Source organism: Lepisosteus platostomus, chromosome 7 (genome assembly GCF_059453375.1).
Source record: "Lepisosteus platostomus isolate fLepPlt1 chromosome 7, fLepPlt1.hap1, whole genome shotgun sequence".
Lineage (NCBI taxonomy): Eukaryota > Metazoa > Chordata > Actinopteri > Semionotiformes > Lepisosteidae > Lepisosteus > Lepisosteus platostomus.
The window spans coordinates 42,228,486-42,254,003 of record NC_142617.1 but is presented as its reverse complement, the minus strand read 5'-3'; the positions used below and the strand labels follow the sequence as shown (position 1 = coordinate 42,254,003).

At 41.8% G+C, this 25,518-nt stretch overlaps 1 protein-coding gene across 11 annotated transcripts in view; it reads left to right on the top strand.

Annotated features, from left to right (window-relative positions):
- foxp4 (forkhead box P4) overlaps window positions 1–25,518 on the top strand; it is a 136,882-nt gene that overhangs the window by 92,858 nt on the left and 18,506 nt on the right. For 9 of the 11 annotated variants that reach the window (XM_088640479.1, XM_088640481.1, XM_088640485.1 and 6 more), the window contains 7 exons: window positions 3,692–3,842; window positions 7,585–7,789; window positions 11,303–11,407; window positions 16,953–17,040; window positions 21,418–21,501; window positions 23,991–24,195; window positions 25,162–25,238. In XM_088640479.1, the coding sequence (XP_088496605.1) occupies window positions 3,692–3,842; window positions 7,585–7,789; window positions 11,303–11,407; window positions 16,953–17,040; window positions 21,418–21,501; window positions 23,991–24,195; window positions 25,162–25,238 (915 nt within the window). The remainder of the gene's footprint in view (window positions 1–3,691; window positions 3,843–7,584; window positions 7,790–11,302; window positions 11,408–16,952; window positions 17,041–21,417; window positions 21,502–23,990; window positions 24,196–25,161; window positions 25,239–25,518) is intronic. The other 2 variants (XM_088640486.1, XM_088640488.1) reach the window with 1 other exon arrangement.

Genomic DNA, 25,518 nt, shown 5'->3' with positions numbered 1-25,518 from the left:
TTCTTATCGGTGGCTAGGAGGGCAATCAGCTTTGGTTTTGTTCAGCTGGTTCTTCAGTTTATTCACAGTCCAATGGAAAGAATTAATACCCCAGCTCTGTGTAACACCGTGTTCTCACCAATACGTGTGATTGCAACAGCGGAAACAAATTTTTCCACAGGAGTCGGATGTAATTTTTGCTGGATAACAGGACATGAGGGAAGCAGAGAAGAAACCTAGATCCCTAAAAAAACCCGAGTCAGGCAGCAGTACAAGGCGAGGGTTGTGTATGTGCACTTCTCTTTTGGAGATCCTAGCCCCCGGGGTGAGAGAATCTGACAGTGGTTGACTAAATGAAAGCCAGCCAAGCAGAGCATGCGGTGTGATTCCTGACCGTGTTAAATCTGCAGTGGTTGCTCGCTGCCTTTAGCGCCATGTTTCTGCACTGAGCCAGCTGCAGACAGCTTCTGTTTTTCATGTTTGGTTTTTAAAGACACAGCTTGCAGCTTCGCATGCTCTACTGGCAAAGTCTTTACCCAACAGACGGTGTAGAAAAGGCTCACCTTAAGATGGCTTTGCAAAATAGTGTGGTTCACTATTTAAGTTGAGGTAATAAAAGGTTAATTTTTGGACTGAATTTTTCTGCCTAAATTGTTTGTTTCAGTATGTAATTTAGATTGGTTCAACGTTTCTCCGTTCGTCAGGTATAGCCCAAAGTCTGTTAAAGTTTTTGTAGTACAACTCAAAGTAGAAGTTGTCCTAATTGCAGCGCTCATTGCTGTTAGTCAGCAGAAATGTGGGCAAGATGGGGAAAAAAGAGCCTAAAAAAACAGCCACATGCTTATGCGTTGGTAATGCTCAGTTTTGCACTTTTTAAGAACTGATGTTTAAAATGCTGGTTTGACGCTTCAGCTCTCGAGTCACCCAGGAGTCAGATTAATGAAGTGCTGCTGTCAGTCTGCAGTGGCATGCTGAAACTCTGTTTGATGTGCTCATAAATCAACCTGACAGCCCTGTTACTTCGCTAGCTTTAGCCACTCAACTGCATCTAATGTAAACAGAACACAGACACAATGTGTTAAAGAACTTGAACCGTGTCACTGGGGAGAGCGCAAGAAGGAGAGCGAGTCTTCAATGCTGTTGTTCGTCTCTCTAGAAATGGCTTAAAAAAGGGGGGGGTTTGGGGATCGTGCCACACCCTCGCTCATGCTCTGCCCCTCTCTCCGCCTTGAAATGCAGGCACCCCTCTATGTAGCACAGCTCACAACACTTCTGTCACCCTTGTGGTCACTACAGCCGGGGGCTCAGACACGAGCTGGACACTTTCCTTACTGTGCTGCACAGAAAAGTATAACTAACTCTATATATACAGTATACAGTATAGAGTGCAAAAGGTTTCAATGTGTAAAGTGCTGGCCACCTGTTGTCAGCCAAAATGTTACAAATGTTACAAGATGTCGATATCTTAAACACATTGCAGTAGTTTCCAACGGCACCTTACCTGGCATCATCTAGTTAATACGAGCGGGCCAGGATAACGGCAGTTTAATGGACAAGATCTATCGTTAAATATACTCAAACCCACTGTTTTGACCGGAAATCATGGCCATGCAGAAAAATATTCCACTGTTCTACTAGAAGACTTTTCCAACATTAGTTAAAATAATTTTAATTAATTAGTGTCATTGGAAGAAGCACGACAGAAACTTCTTCAATATTGCTTAAAAGTGTGCAGTGAAAACAAAAGCTTTGGTTGTTTCATCAGAGAAATGGGAGACTGAGATGGTCAGTTGACCTCATTATTGGGCAGACATGGTCTTTGGTCTGAATCTGTGAACCTGTGCGAAATGATAATAGCCAGACGTGCCATTCCCCTAAGGAATCCATAACTGGTGCGCTCTGGGGCAAAATAAAATAAGCTTTCTCTGTCGCTGACATGTATAGAGTAAATCTCAAATCTGAGTTGTTTTTGAATACCGTCATTGTTGGACTTTTCCCTTTTAAAAAAAACACACTTTGTCTGCGGGCTTTAACAAGATTAATGTGAAAGATGCTCTGTTTCATAAATGCACTGCTTGTACTAACAGACTGGCTCTGTGCCACATCTCACAGGAAGTGACCTTTCACCCCTCTTGAGACACCTCGTCTTTGAAGGGGGGTGGGGAGGGCTACCTCTTAAGATGAAATTGAGAAACTGATTTTTTTTTACTTTAAGAGTCTTATCTCCAGAAGATAAGGACCATATTTCATTGGGGTACATCAAAAGCAAGATGCAGGCAAGCCTCTTTAAGTGAAAGTAACCAGGAAGGGGAACATTTATCAAACTAACGTTTTTTGACATTATCGCCAGATGCCATATAGCCTGTACCAGTCACCCCCTGTGTAGATTTCCCATATTTTCACCTCTGTAAGAAGATTGATGTGATATAGTATCTGGAGAATGGTTTCGTTCTCCTTCAGTGTTAAGTTTTTTGGTGCTGCTAGGGCAGGGGGGTGTTATTTCTTTATTTCAGTCTTTCCAGTCTAGTCAAATCCTCGGAGAGCTCTCAAAAGCATCTCAAATGATTGCCTGGAAGATCTTGAATTCTCCATTATTGAAGTAGCAAGATGTTTTAATCAGCTTCTTCACAGGGCAGCCAGAGTGACCTCCCGTTACGCAGAATTAGAAAGTCTCTGCACAGATTTCGGAAGTTGGCTGGGATTGAAAAGGGGCAGCCCAGCGATCCTCATCCTCAGTATCTGAAAGCATTCCAGATATCCTTGAGGTGTAGCGCTGTTCAGAAAGTGTGCACATGAAAAGTGAAAACAGCATGACACTTCAGTTAAGTTCTTGCACAAAAGTGAAATTCATGTATTACTGAGAAGTTTAAAAAGCTGGTAGTTTTGCTGTACAGGAACTACTTAATTGATCACAGTGTCCAGAACACCTTTAGGGGTGTGAATTTCAGGTGATTTGAAGGTGAAGTTATTTGAAGCTCACAACAGCTGCAAGTACAAATACTATCAAGGTTTAAAGTTTCTTGTCTGGTGACCAGAAACTGTTTGCAGAAGTTAGTGTTTCCAGATAGGCAGAAATGTCAGTGTATACCAGTTGCAGTGTGTGCAAATATAATTAGAGGTAGAAATAAATAGCATGTTTGTCACGTGGTACAAACCGCATACAGTAGATGTTAGGAGAAAAGTGTCGGTGGCAACAAAGGCAGGGAAACACAGTTACTCGCTAGATAACTGTGGAGTTTGCTAGAGGTTATCGGCTCTGGGTTCACGTGTTATTAATTTCTGATTCTTACTTTGTTATACGTGAACCTTTTAAGTGGTCAGTTTCTATTTATTTTTTTGGAAAATATTTGTTGTCGTCAACCTGTAACTGGGTGGGAGGAGTCTGAAAAAAGCAACGCGTATTTAAAAGTAAAAAGCACAAACATTCTGTCTGTGGCTTGGACCAGTAGAAGAACTGACAGTTGTGGAATGTGTAGTGTAACAGGAAGTGTTCGAGAGTGGACAGAATACTGTAGAGGTTTGAGGAAGTGGGGCTGGGTTGTAGGACCCATAAATAAAGTTAACCTGGCAGTGAGTCGCTCAATGACCAGCATCAATCAGTTATAACCAGCCACCTGTCTGTTTGAGAGCTTTTCTGGTGTAGGTGCTGTACTAGAAGCTGACTGTTTTACCTCTCTCCTTCTCTTTCTCTGTGTCCTTCTCTCCCTCGAAGCAGCAGCTGGGAAACAAGCAACTGGCGTTCCAGCAGCAGCTGATCCAGATGCAGCAGCTGCAGCAGCAGCACCTCCTCAACCTGCAGAGGCAGGGCCTGGTGAGCCTGCAGCCGAGCCAGGGGGGCGTGCCCATGCAGACTCTGCAGCAAGGTGAGGGCCATGGGTTGAAGGGGACAGATGTCTTTTGCTGTCACTACAGTACTGGCATTTGGCACCTTCTGTGTTCCATAAAACCAGCTTTGCCATCTCTTTAGGGTCTCTGTGTGTGGAGGCTGTAAAACCAAAGGAAAGCGATCTTTAATTTTTGCGATACAGCAAGTGTGCTAAGTGTTAAATAAGCATAACCCTGCCAATACTACAACACCCCCCCCCCCTCCCCACTACAAAACCCCCCTCTTCTCATTGTCTTCCTTTTGCCCCCAGGGAGGGCTCGTAAGATGCACTCTTCCCTGACTGACCCCTTGCGATCTGAATGTGCAGGTTAAGTGTGATGAAAGTGAAGAAAACGATGATAGGTATCATGGCTCCGTCCCAAAATCAGCAATCAGCTATCATTCTAATCTATTAGTGTGCGATTGTTTCCCCCTCGAGAAAACCGCAGCCATGTACATGTAGCCACATGTGAAGCTTGTTAACTTAATCAGGTCATAAAAAGATAAAAGGGATAGTTGATTGTTGGTTTTGTGGAAGGCAGTCATTTGGATAATAGGTAAAATATGCCTTCAAAATGCTCTGCTCTGCACTCAGCAAGGAGGGGGGCAGCCTTTAGGGCAGACAGACAATGTCGGTGGAGCCCGTTTCTCTCTCTGTGCTGTAGCTCTTGTGTGTTTCGCTTGTTTTCCAGTTTCCAATGTAAAGAGAAAGGACTTCCCCACAAAATCTCTCACTCAGTAATGTTACAGTTCATTCCAAAGTGACCTTTACATTAAAAAAAAGTTTATTAGAGCAAACATACAGTGAGCCATGAAATACTGGTGAATCACATGCTCGCATCCACAGCTGTGAAGAGGCTTTTAGACTAATACAGTGCTTTTATAAGTTTATTTTAATTCCATGATATTTATACTTGATCTATGTTATTTTTTAAAGTGAGGAAAACAAAGACCTTCCTTTTGCCTAACCTCTACTCCCACTTTTCTCTCCCTTTAATACCCCTGTGCGCTGAAAAGGTTTAGGAAACTGCTGATGGAAAGATAGTCCTAAAGAGCAACTGGAAGGTTGCAGAATGAAGGAATGTGATTTTTTAGACAGCTGTAAACTTCTGGCTTTGGCATCTTTTTGGCAGCCCTGCGCTGATTATGTCATCGTTTTGGGGGCCTGAAGAAATAATGAAAGTTCGGTGTCTCGCAATCCTCAATGAATCCCCGGGACGCAGAGCTGTGGAATTTCCCTGCAATCCCTTTAAGAGAAGCGTTCCATTATGGCAAAGCAGCCGACCATGTGCATTCTTCTGTCTAGTCATGCTTGCCAGACCTTTTCTTCCAGAGGCGAGAAGGACTAGACTTTCGCCTTATGAGCAATCCTTCTAGTGCACATGCATTTCCCTGCATCTCAGAGTCAGTTCACGTTTTCCCCTAATATTTTTTAAAAAAACAAGATGTTGAATCTAGAAATCTGCTGGGAGGTTTTCAAATGTTGTTTTCACATTAAATCTAAACTTTCTTTTGTATTTCATACTTTGTTTTTACATTCACTTGTATTTCCTAAAATGGCAAACTGCAGTCTGAGTGGTTCAGTGAGGATAGCATCATGTTCTTGATAGATTTGTGAAGACGGCGTCAATGTCACATCAGCAGTTGTCTCTCAGCTGCCCTTACCCCAACCACAAGGCCAGCTCTCTTAGTATGTTAAACAAAATGAAAGGGGAAAATAAGTATTCCAGTTCTGTGGCATTAAACGTGATAAGAATAGCTTTCACTCTCAACAACTGTCAGCCCGGCAGGAAGTGTTTTTCCAGGTTGTAGTATACTGTAACTCACAGACTTCTTCAAATTGTGTATCTCTTGAGCTGGACAGACATCGCTGTTGCAAGCAGACGCACACATGTGCATTAAAACTCCTCATTGTGGAACGAGTGCCAGGAGCAGTGCTAGGAAACGGGAAACTGTGGGCAACTGGAGTGATCTTGGAAGCGTGCCACACAGGAAAAAGCCCCTAAGGCCCTGCTTAAAAAATACAGACTCGAATTAAACAGCAGGTAAAATTAATCTGAACATTTATAAGAGCCCTTCATAATAAGTAAACTTCAATATTAGCCAGTTGCCCCCTTCCACGTATAAGGTGTAGCATTTGAACTTCTTTTGTGGAAGTTCACTGCTTTACATCTTATAAATGTTCAGATTAATTTTACCCTAGATTTCTAGGGATAACGTATGCACATACAGTACATTACTTATGTACTGTATATACTTTCTGTAGATATTTAATAATTTTTGTCAGGCTGTCACATAAAATGGACACGTAACATATAATGAATGTAACAAGCACAGCCATTTATCAAATACAAGCCCCATTTTTGCAATGTGAGGACTCTTGTTTTGGTGTTGTTTGGAACAAGAATATGAATGTACTGTACCAGACATTATATTTGGATTGCTGTTACGTTGCTGACATGAGAGTACTGTGCTGTGACCGACCAGGGCTTTAAGAATCTGCTTTGTGCTCATTTCAGAGTCCTGTTTTCCCATCAGTAAGTATGAAAAAAAAAATAAATAAAGCCTCTAAAAGTCTACAAATCATAACATTCCACTAAAAGAACAACAAGGGATTTGAATGTAATGCACAGTGCTGATTTGCACATCGCGAGGTGTGATTTTAAAGAGTGTTAAGAATCTTAGAACAGAAAAAGAAATCTGATAACAAATAATGGTGATATTTACTGTTTTTTTCATTCCTAGGAGCTTTCCTTTTACCATTTATTTAACGTTTCCCAAGTGATTTTGCCATCTAGTTAAGTGCGAAGCTCAGTGATCACCTTGCTTTATGAGTTACCATGCTAATGTCAACTTACTCACACGGTTTATTATCTCCTCAAGGGATGCACGGTGCCTACTGGCATCTGTTCAAGCTGAGGGATGATAAGAAGATGGGTGGATTTCCTGTAACACATTTTAATCAGACATCAGATAAATCCATTAGGGTTATTCAAGGAACAAATGCAGAGCTACCGAGTGAAAAATAGTATTCAAAAATGTAAAAGGCAGAGAAAAGAGCAGTGCGTCAATAAATTTATCCCCAGATTTTAAAAAAAATCTGATTTGTTTGGCCTTAAATTAGCTGAGTAAGGCATTTGTGTCTGAGACATTAAACAAGCCAATCTTTTAATTGCTTCTTATTGCTTTCTCATCTTCACTGCCTTTTATTCTCCCATAAAAAAGTCTCTCTCCGTGTGCCGGGCAGGTTTCTCTCTGTTTGAGTGTGTGTTTGTCATCACTCTGTGGATACACTTGTACAGGATGTCTTGAGCAGTAATTTCAAACTCCCCAAATTGGTGATTCCTAAATTTTGATGTTGCTGTGTCCTCAGTGAAGTAGGTTCCTGGCCAGAGATCGTATTCATTTGGTGTTTTATACTTGTGATCTTCGTTGCAAACGGGTGTTCCAGAAAGCCAGCAAGAGTGGTTTCATGGCACCCTGCACACATCAGAGTGACTGATTGAAGGACAGCATCTCAGGAGTTATTGGAACTGATCATACAGTGTGAAATTACTGCAGCCTGAGAGAACAGCTCAATTTCCTATTTAAATCTGTCTGTGTTGTCTGTTCTGCATGTTCCCTTCTTATTCAATTATTCAATCAAGGTCCGCCCCCCCCCCTGCCCCCCACCCCCATCATTCTTCACACCAATGCACCCTTCCTGTCAGTAACCTTTACCCCCTCCTGTGTGTCCACAGCCATGTGTCCCGCGGATCTCCAGCAGCTCTGGAAAGATGTGGCCAACGTGCAGAACGCCGAGGACAACATGAAGCACGAAGGCCTCGACCTGACAACCAACAGCTCCAACACTACCTCGTACTCGGCCTCCAAGGTCTCACCTCAGATACCGCATCACTCTTTGCCAAACGGACAGAATTCTGTTCACACTCCAAAGAGAGAGAGGTAATAAATACTTCCTGCCATTTCTGTCTCTTGCTGCACAAGCGCCGTGCATGTTTGGAGTGAATCAAGGTACATGCTCTGAGTGCAGGTTGAGCTGAGAGGTCCAGATTTCTCAAGCAGAGGCACACAGTTGTTGTTGTTATTATTATTGGTTGACGCTTTTATCCGAAACGGCTTAGGTTGTTGTTTTTTTTTACATCCATCTTTTGGTACCTGTTCATACTGCTGTATTGTTTAGAGCCGTCGAGGTAAACTAGCCATTTAGAAAGCCGAAGCCCTGCTTCTCCCTGATGCTGTCCAGCTGTATCAATTCTACTGGGGGCAGGGCTGGAGTGAATGAGCCTGAGGTCACTTGATTTCAGCCAAGAAAGCAAACCCCTGCAACATTCTGGGCCGCTGAGGTTGCGTGGTGACATCAGTGATGGACGCGCTTCTCCTCCAGTCAGCGCTAGATCTCTCTTGCATCCCCGTACTTCCTCATCAAAATATGAACAGCTGGAGGGCAGGGCGGCTCTTGACTTGCCCCTGTGTGGGTGCGGAGGTCGCTGCACTGTGCTGAGACGCAAAGTCATGACTGGAGACTCAAAATAGGGTGGGCGTACAATAAAATGTGTTTCTAATTAAAAAACTTTACAGTTGTATGTCATCCACTTGTCCCTTTGATTGTGTAGAGATTAGATTTCATAATTAAATTTTGAAAGTTATTTTCTTGAACCAAGCTTGGTTACCACTTGCTTATCGCCTACAAAATGACATTCCAGAGCCTTCCTGAGATGTGGTCTGAAGATACCAATAGCTGTGTGTGTATTCTTTCGTGGTGAAATTTCTCATCTGGGATTGTAAGATTACAACTTAAAAGCACCCCCACACCCCCACCTCCTTCAAATCACAGCAGCAAGCAGTGCGATTGCACTTCAACCCCATGATTTAAGATGAAAGCAAAAATGCTGTTTCTCAGTAATAAACAGAGGAGGCTGCATTGATCACAGCTGCTGCTGTAGGGTATACACCTGGAATACTGTACGGTTTCATAGTAGTGTTGGGTTGGACTCCGTGGGCTGAGATGATGTTAGGATGGGGGGGGGGAGTGGAGGGCTGATTGGTTTGGAAGGGAAATTGGAGAGTGGGGGGTGATTGGTGTGGGTAGTGTTCACAGAAGATATTTGTGTTGCTTGTAGCCTGCAGCACACAAAGCGTATTCTATCCATTTTCAAGAGCAAGACTCTTGGAGTGCATCTCCTCCTTCGTGAAGGTTGAGCCAGTGGATAAGCACTTCACACTGCACTCGAAAGCAGTTACCTGCTTTTCTCACATTCACTCACATTGAGTGAGTAGATACTGTGTAATGCTATGGCATGGGATTGATTAAAAATAGAAAAGGGAAGAAAGTACACAAGATACTGTGATCCTTTCGTTCTTAGGAACGTGATTGTGGTTATGCATGGAGAATATAGAAGAAATTGGCAGTCCTTAATGTACAGTGTCTAGCATAAGTGGAACCTTTCTGAACTGAGTTTTCCACACTCAGAATTGGAGCTGTCTGGTTTGCATTCATTGACGTGCGACTGCAAAGACTAGCTGCATCTGCGAGGAAGATGGTTCTCGTTACCTTGCAGGGTGCTTCAGGAAGAAAGATGAAACATGCTGCAGTCTGAGTAGGCTAAAGGATAACACTGCATTATGGAGGATTTTCAGCACCATTTACAAAACTTTGAGCATTACTGTTTGTTTCCCAGAGCTGAAAAACCTGAAATTTCAGAGGCATTTGTGAGGAGGACCAGAACAAAATCCTGGGACAGGTTTCAAGAATCCGGAGAACAGTTTATAAGCTGGATAATTGTTAATGGATTGATATCTTGACTACAGTTTGCTGTACCTTTCTGTCTATACTAAATATGAAGATGCACTTTTGTTTTAAAAAAAGAACCATTTATGTTTTTTTGTAAATTTCCTGCATTTTTGTTTGTACAAGGTGGCGATTCCAAATTTGAAACATACTGTATGAGCACATTGCCGGGATAAAGGATTCAGTAACATGTTCTTGGTTTAATAAGATTCAGGCTTCAATTTATAGTCGTCTTACTTTAACAGCTTGCATTGAAAAAGCACATGAAAATTGAAAGCAAAAGAGGTTATAGTTCTAATCATTCCAGAGAAGAAGTGAGACAGTTCCTAGAGATGAAACAAGCCGTTTTCTTGTACAAAAGACAAGTCCCACGACTTCTCAAGGCCTGGGGCACTTTAGGGTGTTAGTAGAAGCTAACAAGGTAAACAGATGCACCTTCCTTGCCAAATAGAATACAGGTTCGGCACCCGGAAGAGAGGCTCTCACTATTAAATAAAGACTTAAAATGCAGATTTGCACTGAAGTTTTCTCTTTATTTTTACATTCATGTAAGGATGATTTAGCTTTTAGGTTTAAAGTAGCAGGCAGGCTTTCAGCATTAAAAAATGATTTTGGCACAGATTTATTTTTACATAATACACTTTTTCCTCATTTTTATCTTAACATGTTTTCACAGTTCTCGCAGTGACACACAGGATTATAGGTTATGCATGAGTGTGAGAGCGTGTCTGCTGTGCTTGAGTAAACATTGTGACTCTTATTATGTTGCCATAATAAGGAAAAACACATGGGTTAACCTTTGAAGCCTCCTGTTTTGGGATTATTTATCCAGATCTGAAGAAACATTACTTTTTGTGAAAAAACCTTTTTTGTTTGTATGATGTGGTACCTGTAAAATATTTTTTTCTTTTTTAATCCTGGAATTTCAAGCCGTTGAGCAGCTGCAAAAAACCTTAATGGGAAACCTATCTACAGAGGCCAAATCTCTTTTGTTTTAAAGCAAATGTATGAACAGCACAGGTGCTGTACAGTAGGAATGCCACCATCCATTCTGTCCTTTATACTGTATTGTCTTTCCAACAACTGAGGTCAGAGTGTAGGCCTGGTGATGAGCTCTTGTTAATGATGTTCTTCCTATAGTCTGGTTTTTAAAATCTAACACTGCTTTTTGCTCTTCTGTTGGAGTGAAAGAGTGTTTTTCTTTCAGCACATCAGCTCGGGCCCAATCCTGGTTGTAGTGTTTGTGACTGTATGCATCAGTTTTGGATAGGAAGTTGCTCACGTTATACTGGCCACTGAAACCTTTCTCTTGCCAAAAGGATAGGTTAACCAGCCGCTCAACGGGCCCAAACCAAAAGCTGTGGCTTGTTTTTATGTGTGCATCATTTTGGACGACTGCTTCCATCGTTTCTTCTTCTATTTCAAAGATACCCAACACCCTGACCCCAGCACAATAGTGATATGTCACAAAACGTGCGATGGCACTCCAGCTTTGCCCTCCATTTGTCCCCTCTGATATGTAAGCCAGTTCCCGTTGTGCTGCTGAGGTCAACTGACTCATACGTCCTGTTTTACTGATGTGTGTGTGTGTGCGCGTGACCCTCTTCCCCAGCCTTGGCGGTACTGAGGTGAGGTGGAGCTCATACTGTTCCTCTGCTCTCTCCCAGCTCTTCCCATGAGGAGCACACGGGCTCACACCCTCTGTATGGGCACGGGGAGTGCAAGTGGCCAGGGTGCGAAGCTCTCTGTGAGGACATGGGCCAGTTCATAAAGTAAGTAAATCCTCCTCCTTATTAGTATTGTTCTTCTTCTTTTTCTCCTTCTACTTACTCCTTACTTAGCCCATTTCTTCTTCTGCTGCTTCGTGTCCTTGTCTACTACTCCTTTTCCTCATCCTCCTTCATGTCTCTTCCCTGTCCTCCTCCTCCAGCTCCTGAACCGTCATAACTAGCGGGATTCTGCAGGACGGAAGCAGTGGTCCCAAACAAGAAGCCATTTTAGTAGCCTGGAAAGATGAAATAAAGAGCGTTAAGTGAACTCTGTTAGTGAGTTACTCGGTGCTGTGGCTGGGCTAAATCGTGCCTGTATGGCCCAGACTTGAAGCTTAGGGGGCATGCTGTGGTATTGTAAGCTGGAGCATGTCTCTTATTTTGGCCTCCTCCCTCCATCTCCTCTTAAGGTTTGAAGATCTATATGAGCCTAGGAAATGTACACACTGTGAGCAGAGCTCTTCATTTTCTTTTCTTTGTTGGTAACTTAAAGCCCATGGCAGAAATCAAAAATACATTCAGAAGTTTAGAAACTCCTGCTTATCCTTTCTCCATAGTTACAAAACACTCAGTATTCTTGTTTCTGGGTCTGTCATCTCTGATGAAGTTAGGGCTGCAAATTGAAACATATCTCCTGCTACGTTAAGCTGTATAATGATAGTAATAATAAAAGCCAGAAGGCTTGTCCTACCGTACTTCATTCTTCTGTTCTGCACGTTGTTGTGAATATTACAAGACTTTACCCTCACATTTATTTTTCTTTTTTAATGATTGCTTTAGTAAACATTTAATTTCTCAAACAAATTTGGAAGAATGTAACACCCTTAAAATTTGCTGCTGTTTGCTGTTTTTAGAAGAACTGAACCAGAGGTGAAAGTGACCCTGAGCTCCATTAGAAGAGAACAGCAATAACAGGGGTATAAACCCGATTTAAATAACTTGTAGATTTAAGGTGTAATTTAAGGCAACCTTCTGGTGTTTTAGCTGTACTTCCTCCCCATTCCCTGATCCGCCTGGGTATCTCAAAATGCCCGCCTGTGTCCCTGCTCTCGGAGGCTCCTGCTGCTTCAGCTGCAGGTGTCTGGTGTTCACTCAGCGTGCCCGTCAGTGACTGATTAGCTCTCTGCTCCGACAAACCCCCTTTTCTTCCATCTCTCTGCGCAGAAGCAAAGGGTCAAGCAAATTGTTTTCACGCTTCGTCAGTAGTTTGCTTAATTAGCTCATTTACAATTAGATCTCTTTGTTTCTAGGATGCTAGTGAAGACATCAAAAAGGAGTCTGGATTTTTCTTCTCTCACTTTTCTTTCCTCTTTTCTTCATCCTTCTTTTTTTTTGTCTGTTTGCCAGTTCCGGGTCTTCAGGGACTAGGAAAAAAGAGCTAGCTGATAGCGATAAAGGGCGCAAAGATCTGAGCTCGCAGGAGATGTAAACACACCATTGTCTTTTTGTGTTAAAATAATTAGACTTCAAAATAGAAGGGCTGACAGGGTGGGTTGTCACTTGCAGTTGACTCAAGGCTCGTGGTCCCAGAGGCCAGGGCTCAAATCGTACAGAGGGCTGGCAAATTCAGAGCTTTTTTCTTCTGTGCTTTTTTCTTCTCTTTTTCATCCCCCACCCTGTATGTGTTTGGATTCATACAGGATTTCCAGTTCTGACGTAAACTGGAAACTGGCAGTGGTGGTACCTTAATCGACAGCCTAGAGGTTTAAAAGTTGCACCACATTTCCACAAACCCTTAAAATATATCTACAAAAGAGTAACCTTCTTACAGTGGTGCTAGAAAAAAAGTGTTTTCTAGATTGCTTTCAACAGGAATATGAAATGCCCTTCTTTTGTCAGGAATTTGTCAGCTGACAGAAAATTGGAGTGCTATCTGTAGTGCACACTCCGCCTGGCCGGTGCAGTTTCTGACCTCTCCACGCCCTCAGTGCCTCCTGCCCCGAGCTCCTCCCAGCTGGCAGTCTGGGAGGGGGCGGCACTGTTGCTTTTATTAGTTCCTTCAAACCTGCGAGTGTCTGAACGGGTTATGCATTCATGTTCGTGAGTGAATGTATGAATGTACTTTTAATAGGGGGATAAAAAGTTTCTCACTGGAACACCTTTCTGTGTTATGGTGTTTTAAGTCACTCTCAATTATTGGCACAAACTTTAAATAGCTCTCACAGCTTCACAACACCAGAAAGCAGAACCACCAACAGACCTCTAATTCCTCTGGGTCAGTATGGTTAGTTAGCTGCCCCAGATAACTGTTACACCCTTATTATAGCTCTACAGTGCAACAGAACACTAACTTTAGCCAGTGAAATAAATGTATATTTGTATCTTCCAAGAAGATACCCCCTTCAGGGCTATGGGGTTTTTATTTTTTAGAGAAAACAGTCGTCATTATTCATGAATTATTAATGTGAATCTTTGTGTGTCTGTCCATCTCATTTTCCAGCACCAGTCTTACATGGTGCCTGGGTCTGTACTTGTCAAATACTACAGTAGGTGATGCATGGAAGGTTGAGATCAGAAAGATGTATATATACATCAAGAGATTAATAGATCTGTGCTTTAAAAGCAAACACATGGCTGGAGTCTGTAAAATTTAATGTGTCATTTTTTTTTCACTTAAGCCTAAAAGGCAGACAATAAAAAAAGTGCTAGCAGACAGGAGACGATACAGTTAGTGGAGAATACCGTGTCCCTGACAGTTTGTCTGAGTTCGTTCTCAGAGGAGAAAGGAGGTGTCTGGGAGGCCGCTGGCTTTTAAGAGAGCAGTCTGGCTCTGGGCCACAGGTTGCTGAAGATGCCTTCAGACCATTTGAAAATTATAAAACTCTTATTCTCATCTAATCTCCTGTCTTTATTTTTTGGTATCCCCCCACCTCCCCTTCACCCCCTCCCCCAAATCTCAAAACTGTTTAATGATGTTCAGTTTTCTCTGGCATGCTGTAGTACATATGTTAGAATACTCAGACCCTTTGTTCATCGGCTGTGGTTTTGCCTGTTATAAATGCAGTTAATCCCTGTCGGTCTGAAGTAAACAGTGCCTCATTGTTGGATATGATGGAAAAAATGTTGCTACTGTTTATTATAAAGCCATAAAGCGTTGTGGTTTGTAGTTATGTTCATAAAAAAAAAGATTGGGTGAGATCATTTTTTTTATCATGCACTTCTGGTTAGAAACGGCTATCTGTTCTTCAGTTACCGCAGGATGACATCATTGTTGTTGTTTAAAGTTTTTGATAGTGAATAAGTCTCCATCCGTCTTTGAATTTAAAGATGCAGTGTTCTCACTTTTAATTGTCCGGTGTGACTTACTCCTTCGTGAGGGAGGAAAAAATCTGTATAAAAGGGGTAGTCATACCTGAAAGAAGAAGAAATGCAAGAACTCAATTTGCTTGTTAAGATCACAAAATAATCAGTACTTTGATCTTCTGAAAAAGACAATTATTTCTTCACAAGTAGCTGTTAATGGAAAGTTCTGCTCCTAGCATTTTTAAGTTGATTTTGGTAAATGATGGATAATTATTAAATGTATTTTCCATTCCATTTCTGCATTAGCCATATCTGTTGGATTAACTTGGCTTAATTAATTGGAGTTAGATGCAGAAACTCTCCTGTTGTATTGCAGATTTTTGTAGCGAAGTGGGCTTAAGTCTGTGTCTCACAGCGTAGCAATGCAGTGAATTTGGCTGAATGAAATGGTTACTGCAAGGCACTCTCACTTTTTACCCATACAACCTCGCCTCCCTTGAAAGGGATTGAAAGAAAGTGCAACAAAAAAATTGAGATTAATAAAAATGTCTTAGGGGCCAGCTCTGACATCACCGACCTCCGATGAAGCTCGGTTTTCGCCAACAGTAAACTGAAAAAAGTCGAGACAAATATGGAAATCAGGATGCGTTTGGCGTTGACGCCTGGTTTCTGGTTTGTTTTGGGATCCATGGAGTGTTGCGTTTTTGTGTGGGTGGGAGAGGGCAGGCTGAAGAGATGAAAGATAGAACCAGAAGCCAGTCAGGGAGAAATCTCTCCCGCGATCGTCTTGTGCGTAAGGAGGCTGCTGGGTGAGATCACTGCTAGTGAGGTCAGAAGAGCTGCAGATGAGGCAGGCAGGAAAGGAGCCAAGCCCTTTCCCAGGAAAACCACACTGTCGCTTTCACAGCCAAGGGACCAGGGTAGGCGACAGCGGCAACAAGTAAATAACTACTGATGATTAGTAGGAGTGGGAGTGATTCAGTGGGAAAGATCAGGAGGTCTTCACTCCTTCCTGAATGCAGGGAACAACAGTTCCGATTTAACCTAATGAAGCTTGCTCCACATTTGACTTGTACAGTATGCCTAGTTTTTTACATCCTTCAGGCTGAAAAAATCAAAAGTTTCTAAGGCTGGCAAGTCTTTAAGATAAATACTTCAAATGAATGACATCATGTCCAGAAGTTATTCAGATCATTGTGCTTGAGAAATGTCTGTATAAAAAGCCAAAACAAATCTTTGTGGCTTTGTACTCAGTGCCCTTCGAGAGGAAGCTTGAATTTTGGTTAAAGGCATAACCTTTCTGCACAAAGATGCCTTTAATATTTATCTTTGCTAAGGACAAAGATTTTTTTTTAAAGATCCTGGCTTGTGCCATGTGCCTGGCTTAAATTAAAAAGGCTTTCTAATTTGAGTTCTTAAATTGTGGAGATGCTGTGTGTCTCCATGTGGGATCTGCATGTGTGTTAAAATGTCCTATGATGCACAAGTTAGATAAGATTTATTGTCCCCTCAGGGAACTTTTTTGTGGACACACAGCACTTCTGTACATTTAAATATAATGCACACACCCCAGAAAAAAAACCTCTATTGCACGTGTATACCACAAAACAACATATAACATTTATAACACATTACAAAACATATTGCACACAAGTTGATTCAGGCAATATTCTCACTAGGAAGCCTCTTTTGTTCTTCTCAAGCCAACCATATATCCCCCACCACTGTTCATTTGATGGTTCCTAATATTTTGACCAGTGGGTGAACTTGCGTTACACTGTTGCAGGACAGGATCTCAGAATTACATGAGGACTTTGTTTTATAAGCTGGTTTATAAGAAGCATACATGTGCCTTTCACCCCTTATCCTTTCATGTACAAATGTCTTTGGTGAAGAAAATAAACTTTATACAGCTTGTAAAAAATATTCCTACTGATGGAAAAAAATGTGGTGCTCTGCATATTTTCTTAAAACAGCCTATCACGAACTTCTATGGCTGCTGTTTGGATTGGAGTTCTGTGAAAGAAACAGAGACACAGTAAACAGTTATTTATTTTGATTAGATTATTTTAAGAAGCAGATTGCAGATCCAGAGTATTTTGGACGGGTTGCAAGAAGAATTTTGTGCCAGAAAGCTTTTTGATCCTTAGTGTGGGTTCTGCCACTGCACCAGCTTTTTAAAAGATGGACAGTAATGGCGCAGACCTGAGCCCCTCATCATGTGGCTCTGTGCTGCAGGGGTTCCTCGGCCTGCCTTTGTGTCTTTACTCCCTACTCACCTTGGGTCTCTGTCTTGTCCTGTCAGGCACCTCAACAGCGAACATGCATTGGATGACCGCAGCACTGCCCAGTGCAGGGTCCAGATGCAGGTTGTCCAGCAGCTGGAAATCCAGGTGGGTGCAAAACATCTTATGATCACAAGACACTCCCAGCCTGGGGGCTTGGGAGCAGGGTGGGAGTGGGGGTGGGGCAGTCCAGGGGGATCTCTCTTTGATGTGAATGATCACACTGTCACTTGGAGTCACTACGCCTGTAATCTAATAATAGGGTCTAAGTATTGTAAACATTGTTTTTTACATATTTGCATCCATCTTTCATTTATCTAATCCATCAACTATAACTACAGAAATTTATGGTGATGTTTGTTTACCTATTTTTTAAATGTAGTTATGCACTTTAAGGGCTGTGTAATTGGAAAGCAATAATTAGGTACTTTAATTTCAACTTTCTTTAAGGTGATTGAAAGCTGGAAGTTATTTATTTTAATTTGATAATATTTTGAACTGGTATTTTACTAAAAAGAACTAAATGGGGAGAAGTCTTGTTTGTCTGTTTCTTTAGCATTGCAATTGCTTTTATTTTTTTACAGGTGTTACTTTAAGTAAAAGAAAATCTCATAGATATCAGTTATGTGGGTAGTTATATCAGATAACAGACGCACCTGTCTGCCAAGTCCTAGATAGCCAAGTAAATGAGTGAGGATTTTGAGTAAAAAAAAACACCTGCAATAATCAGTTCTTAGTCATGTTAAACTGGAAAACTGGAACCCGGTCATTTCCTTGTTCCTCATGATTGAAAAGTTTTAATTGTTTAGATCCTTTCAGCAAACCATCATTCACTAATCCTCTGAAGGTTGTCTTGAATGGAGACTTTTTTGCTCCTAATCTGATAATCACAAAATTCAGCTAGTGTCACCATTCCATACCATCGAGCTGGTATTGTCTCCATTGAAATCACAGCCAGGAGACATGGTGAGGTTTGTGCTTTGTTTCCTAGAAGAGGTCTGGGGGGTATTTGGGGGGAGGGAGGGGTCAGATCATTTGTTGGTATTTCCGCTATGAGAAGACAACAAAGACTGGTTGGAAGGAGCTGTTTGCGATGTCCATCGCCAGTATAAACAGCAGACAAGGGCTAGTACTTTTTAGGGTTTTTTTTTGCACAATTTGTCACAATAAAAGTTGGAAGTTTATAGAAATTACTGGAGCTTGTAATAAAAAACATGAAAAAATAGGCTGGGCACCAATTATTAAGGTTTCAGGGCCTCTCTCCCGCTGTGCCGGCTCAGAAAGTGCTGTTGGAGACGTGTAAGCGGTGTCATCTCTAATGAGACCTGAGATGGGGGGATGCGTGCGTTTCTTGGGTCTGTCGTTCCTCACCACACTAAACCAGACAGATGTGTCTTAACCCTTCCACCTCTGAAATCGCTTGTTGTCCTCACTCCCTTTTTCTCTCTCTCTTCACTGTCTCTTTCTGTCTTCTCTGTCTTGAGCAATGTCTGCTTCTCAACCTGCGCACCACATGTTTCCTCCTTGGTGGCTGATACCTGCTGTCCTTAATCTTCAAATAAGCAGATGCAGGATGAAACTCCTGAATTGTTCTAGGGGAGATTAGATATCCTGTGTGCTTTGAGCAGTTTCAGAAATGTGTGCTCGGTCCCAATAGCAGGGCATTACTGGGCTACATGCTCTCGCTCTCAAAGTTTTTGTCATTCTTCACTTTTCACTTTGATCTCGCCTACAATAAAGGCTTGCAGATTTAGACAGAGCTGAACTCCCTACAGTAAATATAATAGTTCATAGCCTGTATGCGTTCTTCTTCACCAGTGTGCTCCTTTTCATGCTTTAAAGTTGTTAAAACAGTCAGTAAAAAACAGATCTTCTTGTGAACCTTTGCTGAAACAAGGCCAAGTCACTGAATTGCAAACTGTCCCTACTTGAAAAAGTTTGTTTCCACAGGTTACTATAATTGTAGCATAAAAGTTTAGTGTGGACAAGGACAAGGGTAGAAACAAAAGAAAGCTTAAAGTTAAATTGATTTACTACGATTTGAGGGGTGCAACAATTGTCAGTTAAAAAAATATGAATTGAAATTAACTTGAAAGTCAGGTGTTGCTTTGTGAAGATCATGCTTGTTCCTGTTTGGGCACTGATCATTCTTCTCCAGTTTCCTCGCCCCTTTCTGAAAGTTTAGCACACTCCTCCCCTCCAGAGAATTGCTCAGTCCTGCCTCTTAATTGGCCACTTGTTGAGCATGTGTTTTTGCTCAAAAAGCAAAGCAAAACCACATAAACTAGTTCAGGTGGGTCTGAAAAGTCATCTCTATTTTAAGCACACAATGTTTTAAAAACCACAAGAAATGTAAAATGACAGTGAGGCAGCTAACATCAAAACAGATCATGGTGCTAAACATCCCTGTCCCACACAAGTCCCAGCACCAGCCAATAATGCACACTGATAGGAGAGAATCAGCCTGAATGTTCTCGTAATTTCAGTTCTATGCCAGTGAGGACTTTAGCCATTGCACTGAGAGCTACTGTTTCAGAATTTCATGTGGAAGGAGGGGTTAATAACTGCAGCAGCACATTTCATCCAATATTCAAGGACTTCATCCTGTCTGTTTGTGTAAGGTTGTTAACTTTAGACTTTTACAGCCCAGAGAAAACATTGCTCAATAAGAGGTGTAGAATCAAAACTCAAGGAAGTTTCAGCCATCATAAATTTAATCTGTATCTTTGTGCCTTTCTGCTCTTGGTGCTGTTTATGTCTCCTCTAGTGTGTTGAAAGATATCTCCTATCGTTAGTGTAGCCCTTGTATTGGCTGGAGGAGGTAGCCTCTTGTTAGCATTCAGACACTGTAATGAAATGCCGGAGTTTGTGACTGCAGTTTTGAGTGTGCCAGCAGTGCCTGAGAAAGAGTGTTGCTTATGTGAATCTCAGAAGACAGTTTGTGAGACGGAAACAGTGCAGAAGGACTCCATCTAGGTTTTGTTCCCACAGCAGCAAGAGAACTGTGGACTCTTTATCTCACAGTAATTCTAACCAGCACTGGCGGGGAGTTGTAGGTCCTTGGGTACATGGTTAGGAATGCCATATGTGTTTCAACCATACAATTTGCAATTTAAAGGAAATCAGTTGGAGAAACCTGCTTTGATGCAAGTCCTTCTCCATACCGAAGATAAAGCTGAAACGTGGCACTGCATGAGGCACCGACAGGCTCAAAAACGGAGAATGTCCCCTTGCATGGATTTTGTCCAGATCTAAAAAAATTATTAAACAATTAACAATGGTTAAATACTGTTTGTACAGGTATTTTATTTAAAAAAACTAAAAAATGCTTTACCTGTTAACGATCTCATTTCAGAATAGAAAGCACGCTCTTCAAGGCTCTTCAAACCATTTTAATTGGTTTCACTAAAAGCGACTCAGTGTTTTCAGCACTGCTCGTAGCTCCTTTTCCAGGACTGTTTATCCCTATGGCGCTGCTCAGAGCAACATGGAAAACATCAAGCAGTTTTTTAGTGCAGCCCATAGATGCTTTGGAGAGTGGTGGAGAGTGGGGTTCAGCTTTTGAAAGCATTTCTGTAAAGTACCTAAACGGTTTCGTTTTCCTGGGTGCAGTTTGTTTGCTGCAGCGACAGGAATGGCTTGTCTGCCACTTATAGCAGTTTGAAATGTCAAACATGAGCAACTATTGCTGTAGGCACGCTTTCATTTTGCTAAGTGTGTGAGATTTAGTTTCAATTTGAAGATGCTGTACTGTACTTTTGCTGTGAAGTGTGGTGTGAAAGATACCAAAGGGCTGACTTTTCATTACTGGTCACAGACAGTACAAGCATTTAATTATACCAGCAAAACAAAACAGCCCAGCACACTCCTCAGCTCCTTCAAAAATGTACCTTAATGTCCTGCTTGCAGGAAGAAAAACAGGTTTTAGAGTTAGGGAAATGAAAAGAATTTAGACTAACAGTCTTTCAATGTCCACCCATCTTTAAAAACTGCACCTTACCTTTTGTCTGTTTGCCACACAAAGGCAATAGTTTACACTGATGAACACTTAAATTTAAATCTGCACAGTTTTGATGGTTTGTAAATATCTGACCATGCTCTTTTACAAAAAACAGGATTAACTCATCCTCTGTATCCTTTTCAAACTGAAGGAGATTGAGCCCTTCTCAGGTTTGAATGAATGTATTAAACTGACAATTAAAAGAACTGAAGCTCTTTTAAAAGTCTCAAACAGAGTTGAGTACAAGAAAGCCTGATTCTTATTTTCAAAATCCTCAAATGTACTACTAAAGTCAACTCAGTGCACCTCTGAAGCATCAGTAGTGATATGTAAGCCGGGTAAAACTTGAGGAAGTGCAGATAGAACTTCTTCAGAGAAAGGGTGGTGGGACTCTGGGAATGTGTGTTGGTTGTCCCAGGTCCCTCTCCCTCCTGGCCAGTCCTGGTGTGCTCAGGCTCACTCAGTGTGCTGTGTTGTCTCTGCAGCTAGCCAAGGAGAGTGAAAGACTTCAGGCCATGATGACACATCTGCACATGAGGCCCTCAGAGCCGAAGCCCTTTAACCAGCCTGTGAGTATTACCAGCCTTTTTTCTTAAATGATATATTACATTCTGTTGATTCTTTCAAGGAGGTGCATTCTAAGTGTCAAAGCATCATCAAGTCATACATTTGAGTTTAATTTTTCAATGTGATCTATTTTGCTTCCATTCAGCTACCCATTTGTTTCTGTGAGATTCTTGTGATGTGATACTAAAGAACTGTGTGTGAGAGTGTATGATACTGCAATGTCTTTCTGAGGTGGATCATACATTCCAGTTTTCCCAGTGACGTATGTTATCCTGCATGATGGAAAGCTCTAACAGCTGGCCCAAATCAGAGGATTGACCAAGCAACTCGGATACAATGAGGGATTCAGAAGCTCCAAAGCTTAAAGCACTTTGTATGCCCAGTTCTGTCCAGCAGGATGATGCAGCCTTTGTGTCAAAGCAACACAGCTTTCACCATTAAATGGCTGTGACTCCACTGTTTTCTGTTTCTGTGCTACTGTTTCCTCCATACAGAGGAAATGTGATGGAATGTCTATTAGAGAGCCTTAAACTCTAAAAGAACCTTTGAAAAATGTTTTAGACCAATGCAAGAATACAATGCTTTTAAAAATGATTGTTTTAAAAACTGAAAGAAATACGGTGGAATTCAGAAATATTGAAATGTGATTACTTTAGAAGTTTTCATGATATTTTCACACTTTTCTCTTTGCTGAACCTGAATGAAAATGTTTCTTGTGCTTTCCTGATTAGTATCACGCAGTCACATACCTCTCCATGCTGGCCTGTGTTCCTACCACCTTTTCATTGCATTGCACTTTGTAAACATTAGCAATCAGGGGCTTATAAATAAATGTAATGTGTAAATCGTTTTTGTCCGTATTGGCCTTTTGTCTAAAATGCACAAAAAATATTGTGAACATTACAGGGGAAAGGTCTCAGCCACTAATGTTTCAGTTATCACAGGCAATGCCCTGTTCATGAATGAAAATTCATCTATAACACCCGGTGCAATGCAATTACTAGGTATCTAATGAATATTTCATGGCAAGATTGATGAGGAGTCTTATTAAAATATGAAGACATTGAAATTAATTGTCAATTAGAAATGGAGTGTCTTAATTCGAGGGGATATAAATTGTATTGTACCGTGGCAAGAAAAGTAGGACGACTTCTGTTTGGGAGACAAATTTAGTGGATGAGCTGCCATTAGCACCTAATGGGAAATCAGAAACTGCCTCTGGCATCTGCAGAAGAGGTTCAGAGCAGCATTGGGGACCCAAGAGGAGCCAACAAAACAAAGATTGCCCTCAATTAAGATGGTCTGAGTTGCAGCAAAACTGGCACCGATCCAGTGTTAATTAAGTACCTGTTAAACAATTTTGCCCCCCTAATTACTCAAGATGGTCCTGGTTTTCAGTGCTGTCGGCGGAAGGGGTAGCCAAGTTAATTTATTGTATTAGTTTTCCATTTGCTCTCCTCTCCCACAGCACGTGCACATCATGATTTTAATTATAGCAAAACAAGCGGCCTTGAAAAGAAACTCCCGCGGAGACTTGGCGCGGCCAGAGACTGGTTTCCAGTCGTTTTCAGCTACACCTAATTGGGCAGAACTGATCTGCAGTTAGAGAGAGATACTGTTACTGATTGTTCGGTAATGTGCGCTGTTGTTAACGAAGCTCATTTTTGAGTTTTTTTTTATTTTGTCTAATTATTGTTATGCTTCACACAAGGCTTTCTTGTTTGCGCTCCTTGTAAACTGCTTTCTGCATGTTGTGTACATGGATTTTAAGAACTCTGCTCTGTGTAGCTGCAGAGAGTGCTCACACAGTAGGTGAAAGGTATTTGGAAATGGTTGAATAAATAAAATAACCCTAGGCATCTTTAACCTACTGATAGCAGGCCAGCTATCTTGATCACTTTTGCTGTGTCATAACAGTATTTGTCACAGTGATGTGATGAATGTAGGACCAGGTTAAACCTAATCTGTGACCTACTGGCCAAGCTACAAGTGTAAAGCTTAATCATAAAGGTATAACCTCTAGTTAACAAAAGCTTCCATTATGTTCTGGCTTTGTTATTGGTAAATTTGCAGAGGTTGGTGGTGTTGGTGGTAAGTGCTGCTGCCTCACGGCTCTGGAGTCGTGGGTTAGATTCTGTGCCTTCAATGTGGAGTTTGCATGTTCTTTGTTTTTTGTGCAAGTTTTCTCCAAGTGCACTGCTTTCCTGCTACACTCCTGCTGTTCAGGTGTGTCTAAATTGCCCCCTGCATGCAAGACCATTCGTGTTTGTGCCCTCGATTGGGCTGTTAGGCTAATGTCTTGTCCAGGGTGTAATCCCGTTTTGTGCCTTATCCCTATCCTTCTGGGATAGGCTCTGGCTCTCTGTGACCCTCTATGGATAAAGCAGTTGCTGAGAATACATTGGATGTGCTAAAGTTGTGATCAGGACAATGTTTCTATTCTCGTTGTCATACATATTGGTAATTGTTATGCTTTCTCCTGTGCCTGCAGCTCAATCTGGCCTCTAGCGCTTCTCTGTTGAAGAGGGAGGGCGACACGTTCCCAGAGGGCTTACCTCACCCCCCCACCTCAGCCACTGCCCCTATCACCCCTTTGCGCCAGGGACCATCTGTCATCAGCTCCTCCAGCCTGCATAGCGTGGGGGGACCCATCCGCCGCCGGAACTCCGACAAATTCTGCACCCCCATCGCTTCAGGTACGGTTCTGGGCACAGATGTATAGACATAGAGGACACAGCATACAAGTATACAGAGTGCAATACACACGCACTAAAACAATGCAGACCAGAGAGCATGCTAACACAATGTGCACACAGGTACAGCACAGTCCATAAGCTAATGGAGTACAGTGTGCAAAAGAGTAGCTGACAGAACAGCGTAGAACACTCTGTTGTACAATAAGGTACAGCATGTAGTGTGCACACTGACACAGTACACTCTGAACACACACTAACACAGCATACACACTCACAGTGAGAGTACAGCACAAAATACAAACTCTGTTACTGCACACAGCATGAACCATGCACACAGAGTTCTACACAGTGCTTCCTCTCTGACACTGAGAGAATATTGCAGAGTATCACACTCTTGACAGTGTAACCAGCACAGCATACCTCTGTTGACTCTGATGCTGCACCCAACAAGTGCTGCACAGGAAGCACTTCAGTCTCTGTGCAAAAAGGTTCTCTAACCTGCAGTTATTTTTTGTGCCAAACGCTTACTGAACTATTAATTTGCTTTAGTAGGGACATCCTAATATAGGAACAGTAAGGTAACTTCAGCCTGAAAGATCTCTTCTAAATCAATAACACATCTGGTCTTACTGAATGCAACAGGAGCAACTCTAAAGAAAAACATTACATTTGACCATACTGTACATTTGATTATTCTGCATAAATACATGGTGATACTTTGGGAGATTGTGTTTTTAATCCCAAAAGCAAATGCATATAGAAGGCAGACATGATAATTATGAAGGAAGTGTAGGCTGTGCTCAGATGTGTTCTACTCCAGGACAGCCCAGATGTGAGTCCAGTTGCACTCCAGGAGATTCAAGAGCTTTCCTGTCCAGCCAGGCCTGGAATAAAAAAAGCAATATATTTTACAATGAAAATCGCAAATGAAGGAAGGAAAAGGAAGTTCTGTATTTTTTTCCACAGAGCTTGCACAGAATCATGAATTCTACAAAAACGCTGATGTCAGACCTCCCTTCACCTATGCCTCGCTCATACGACATGTAAGGAAGCTGTTTTCCTTTTTTTTTGTCTGGTGTTTTTAAAGACCTTGATTTTCAGTTGATATCTGGTTAAGGAAAAAGGTGTAGATATTCTATAACATTTGGGGTGTTGGGTATAGCTAACCCCTAGTTAGCCCCCAGTTACCTGAACAGGTAATCCTAATGTCAGTGACATAATTATTCTGCTATCTGCACATCCTCATCTTGTTCAGTTGGCTCAGTCATGAGTTAGAAGCATCTTTCTTTTTTACATGAGAGGAGTGACAGTTCACACTGCTGT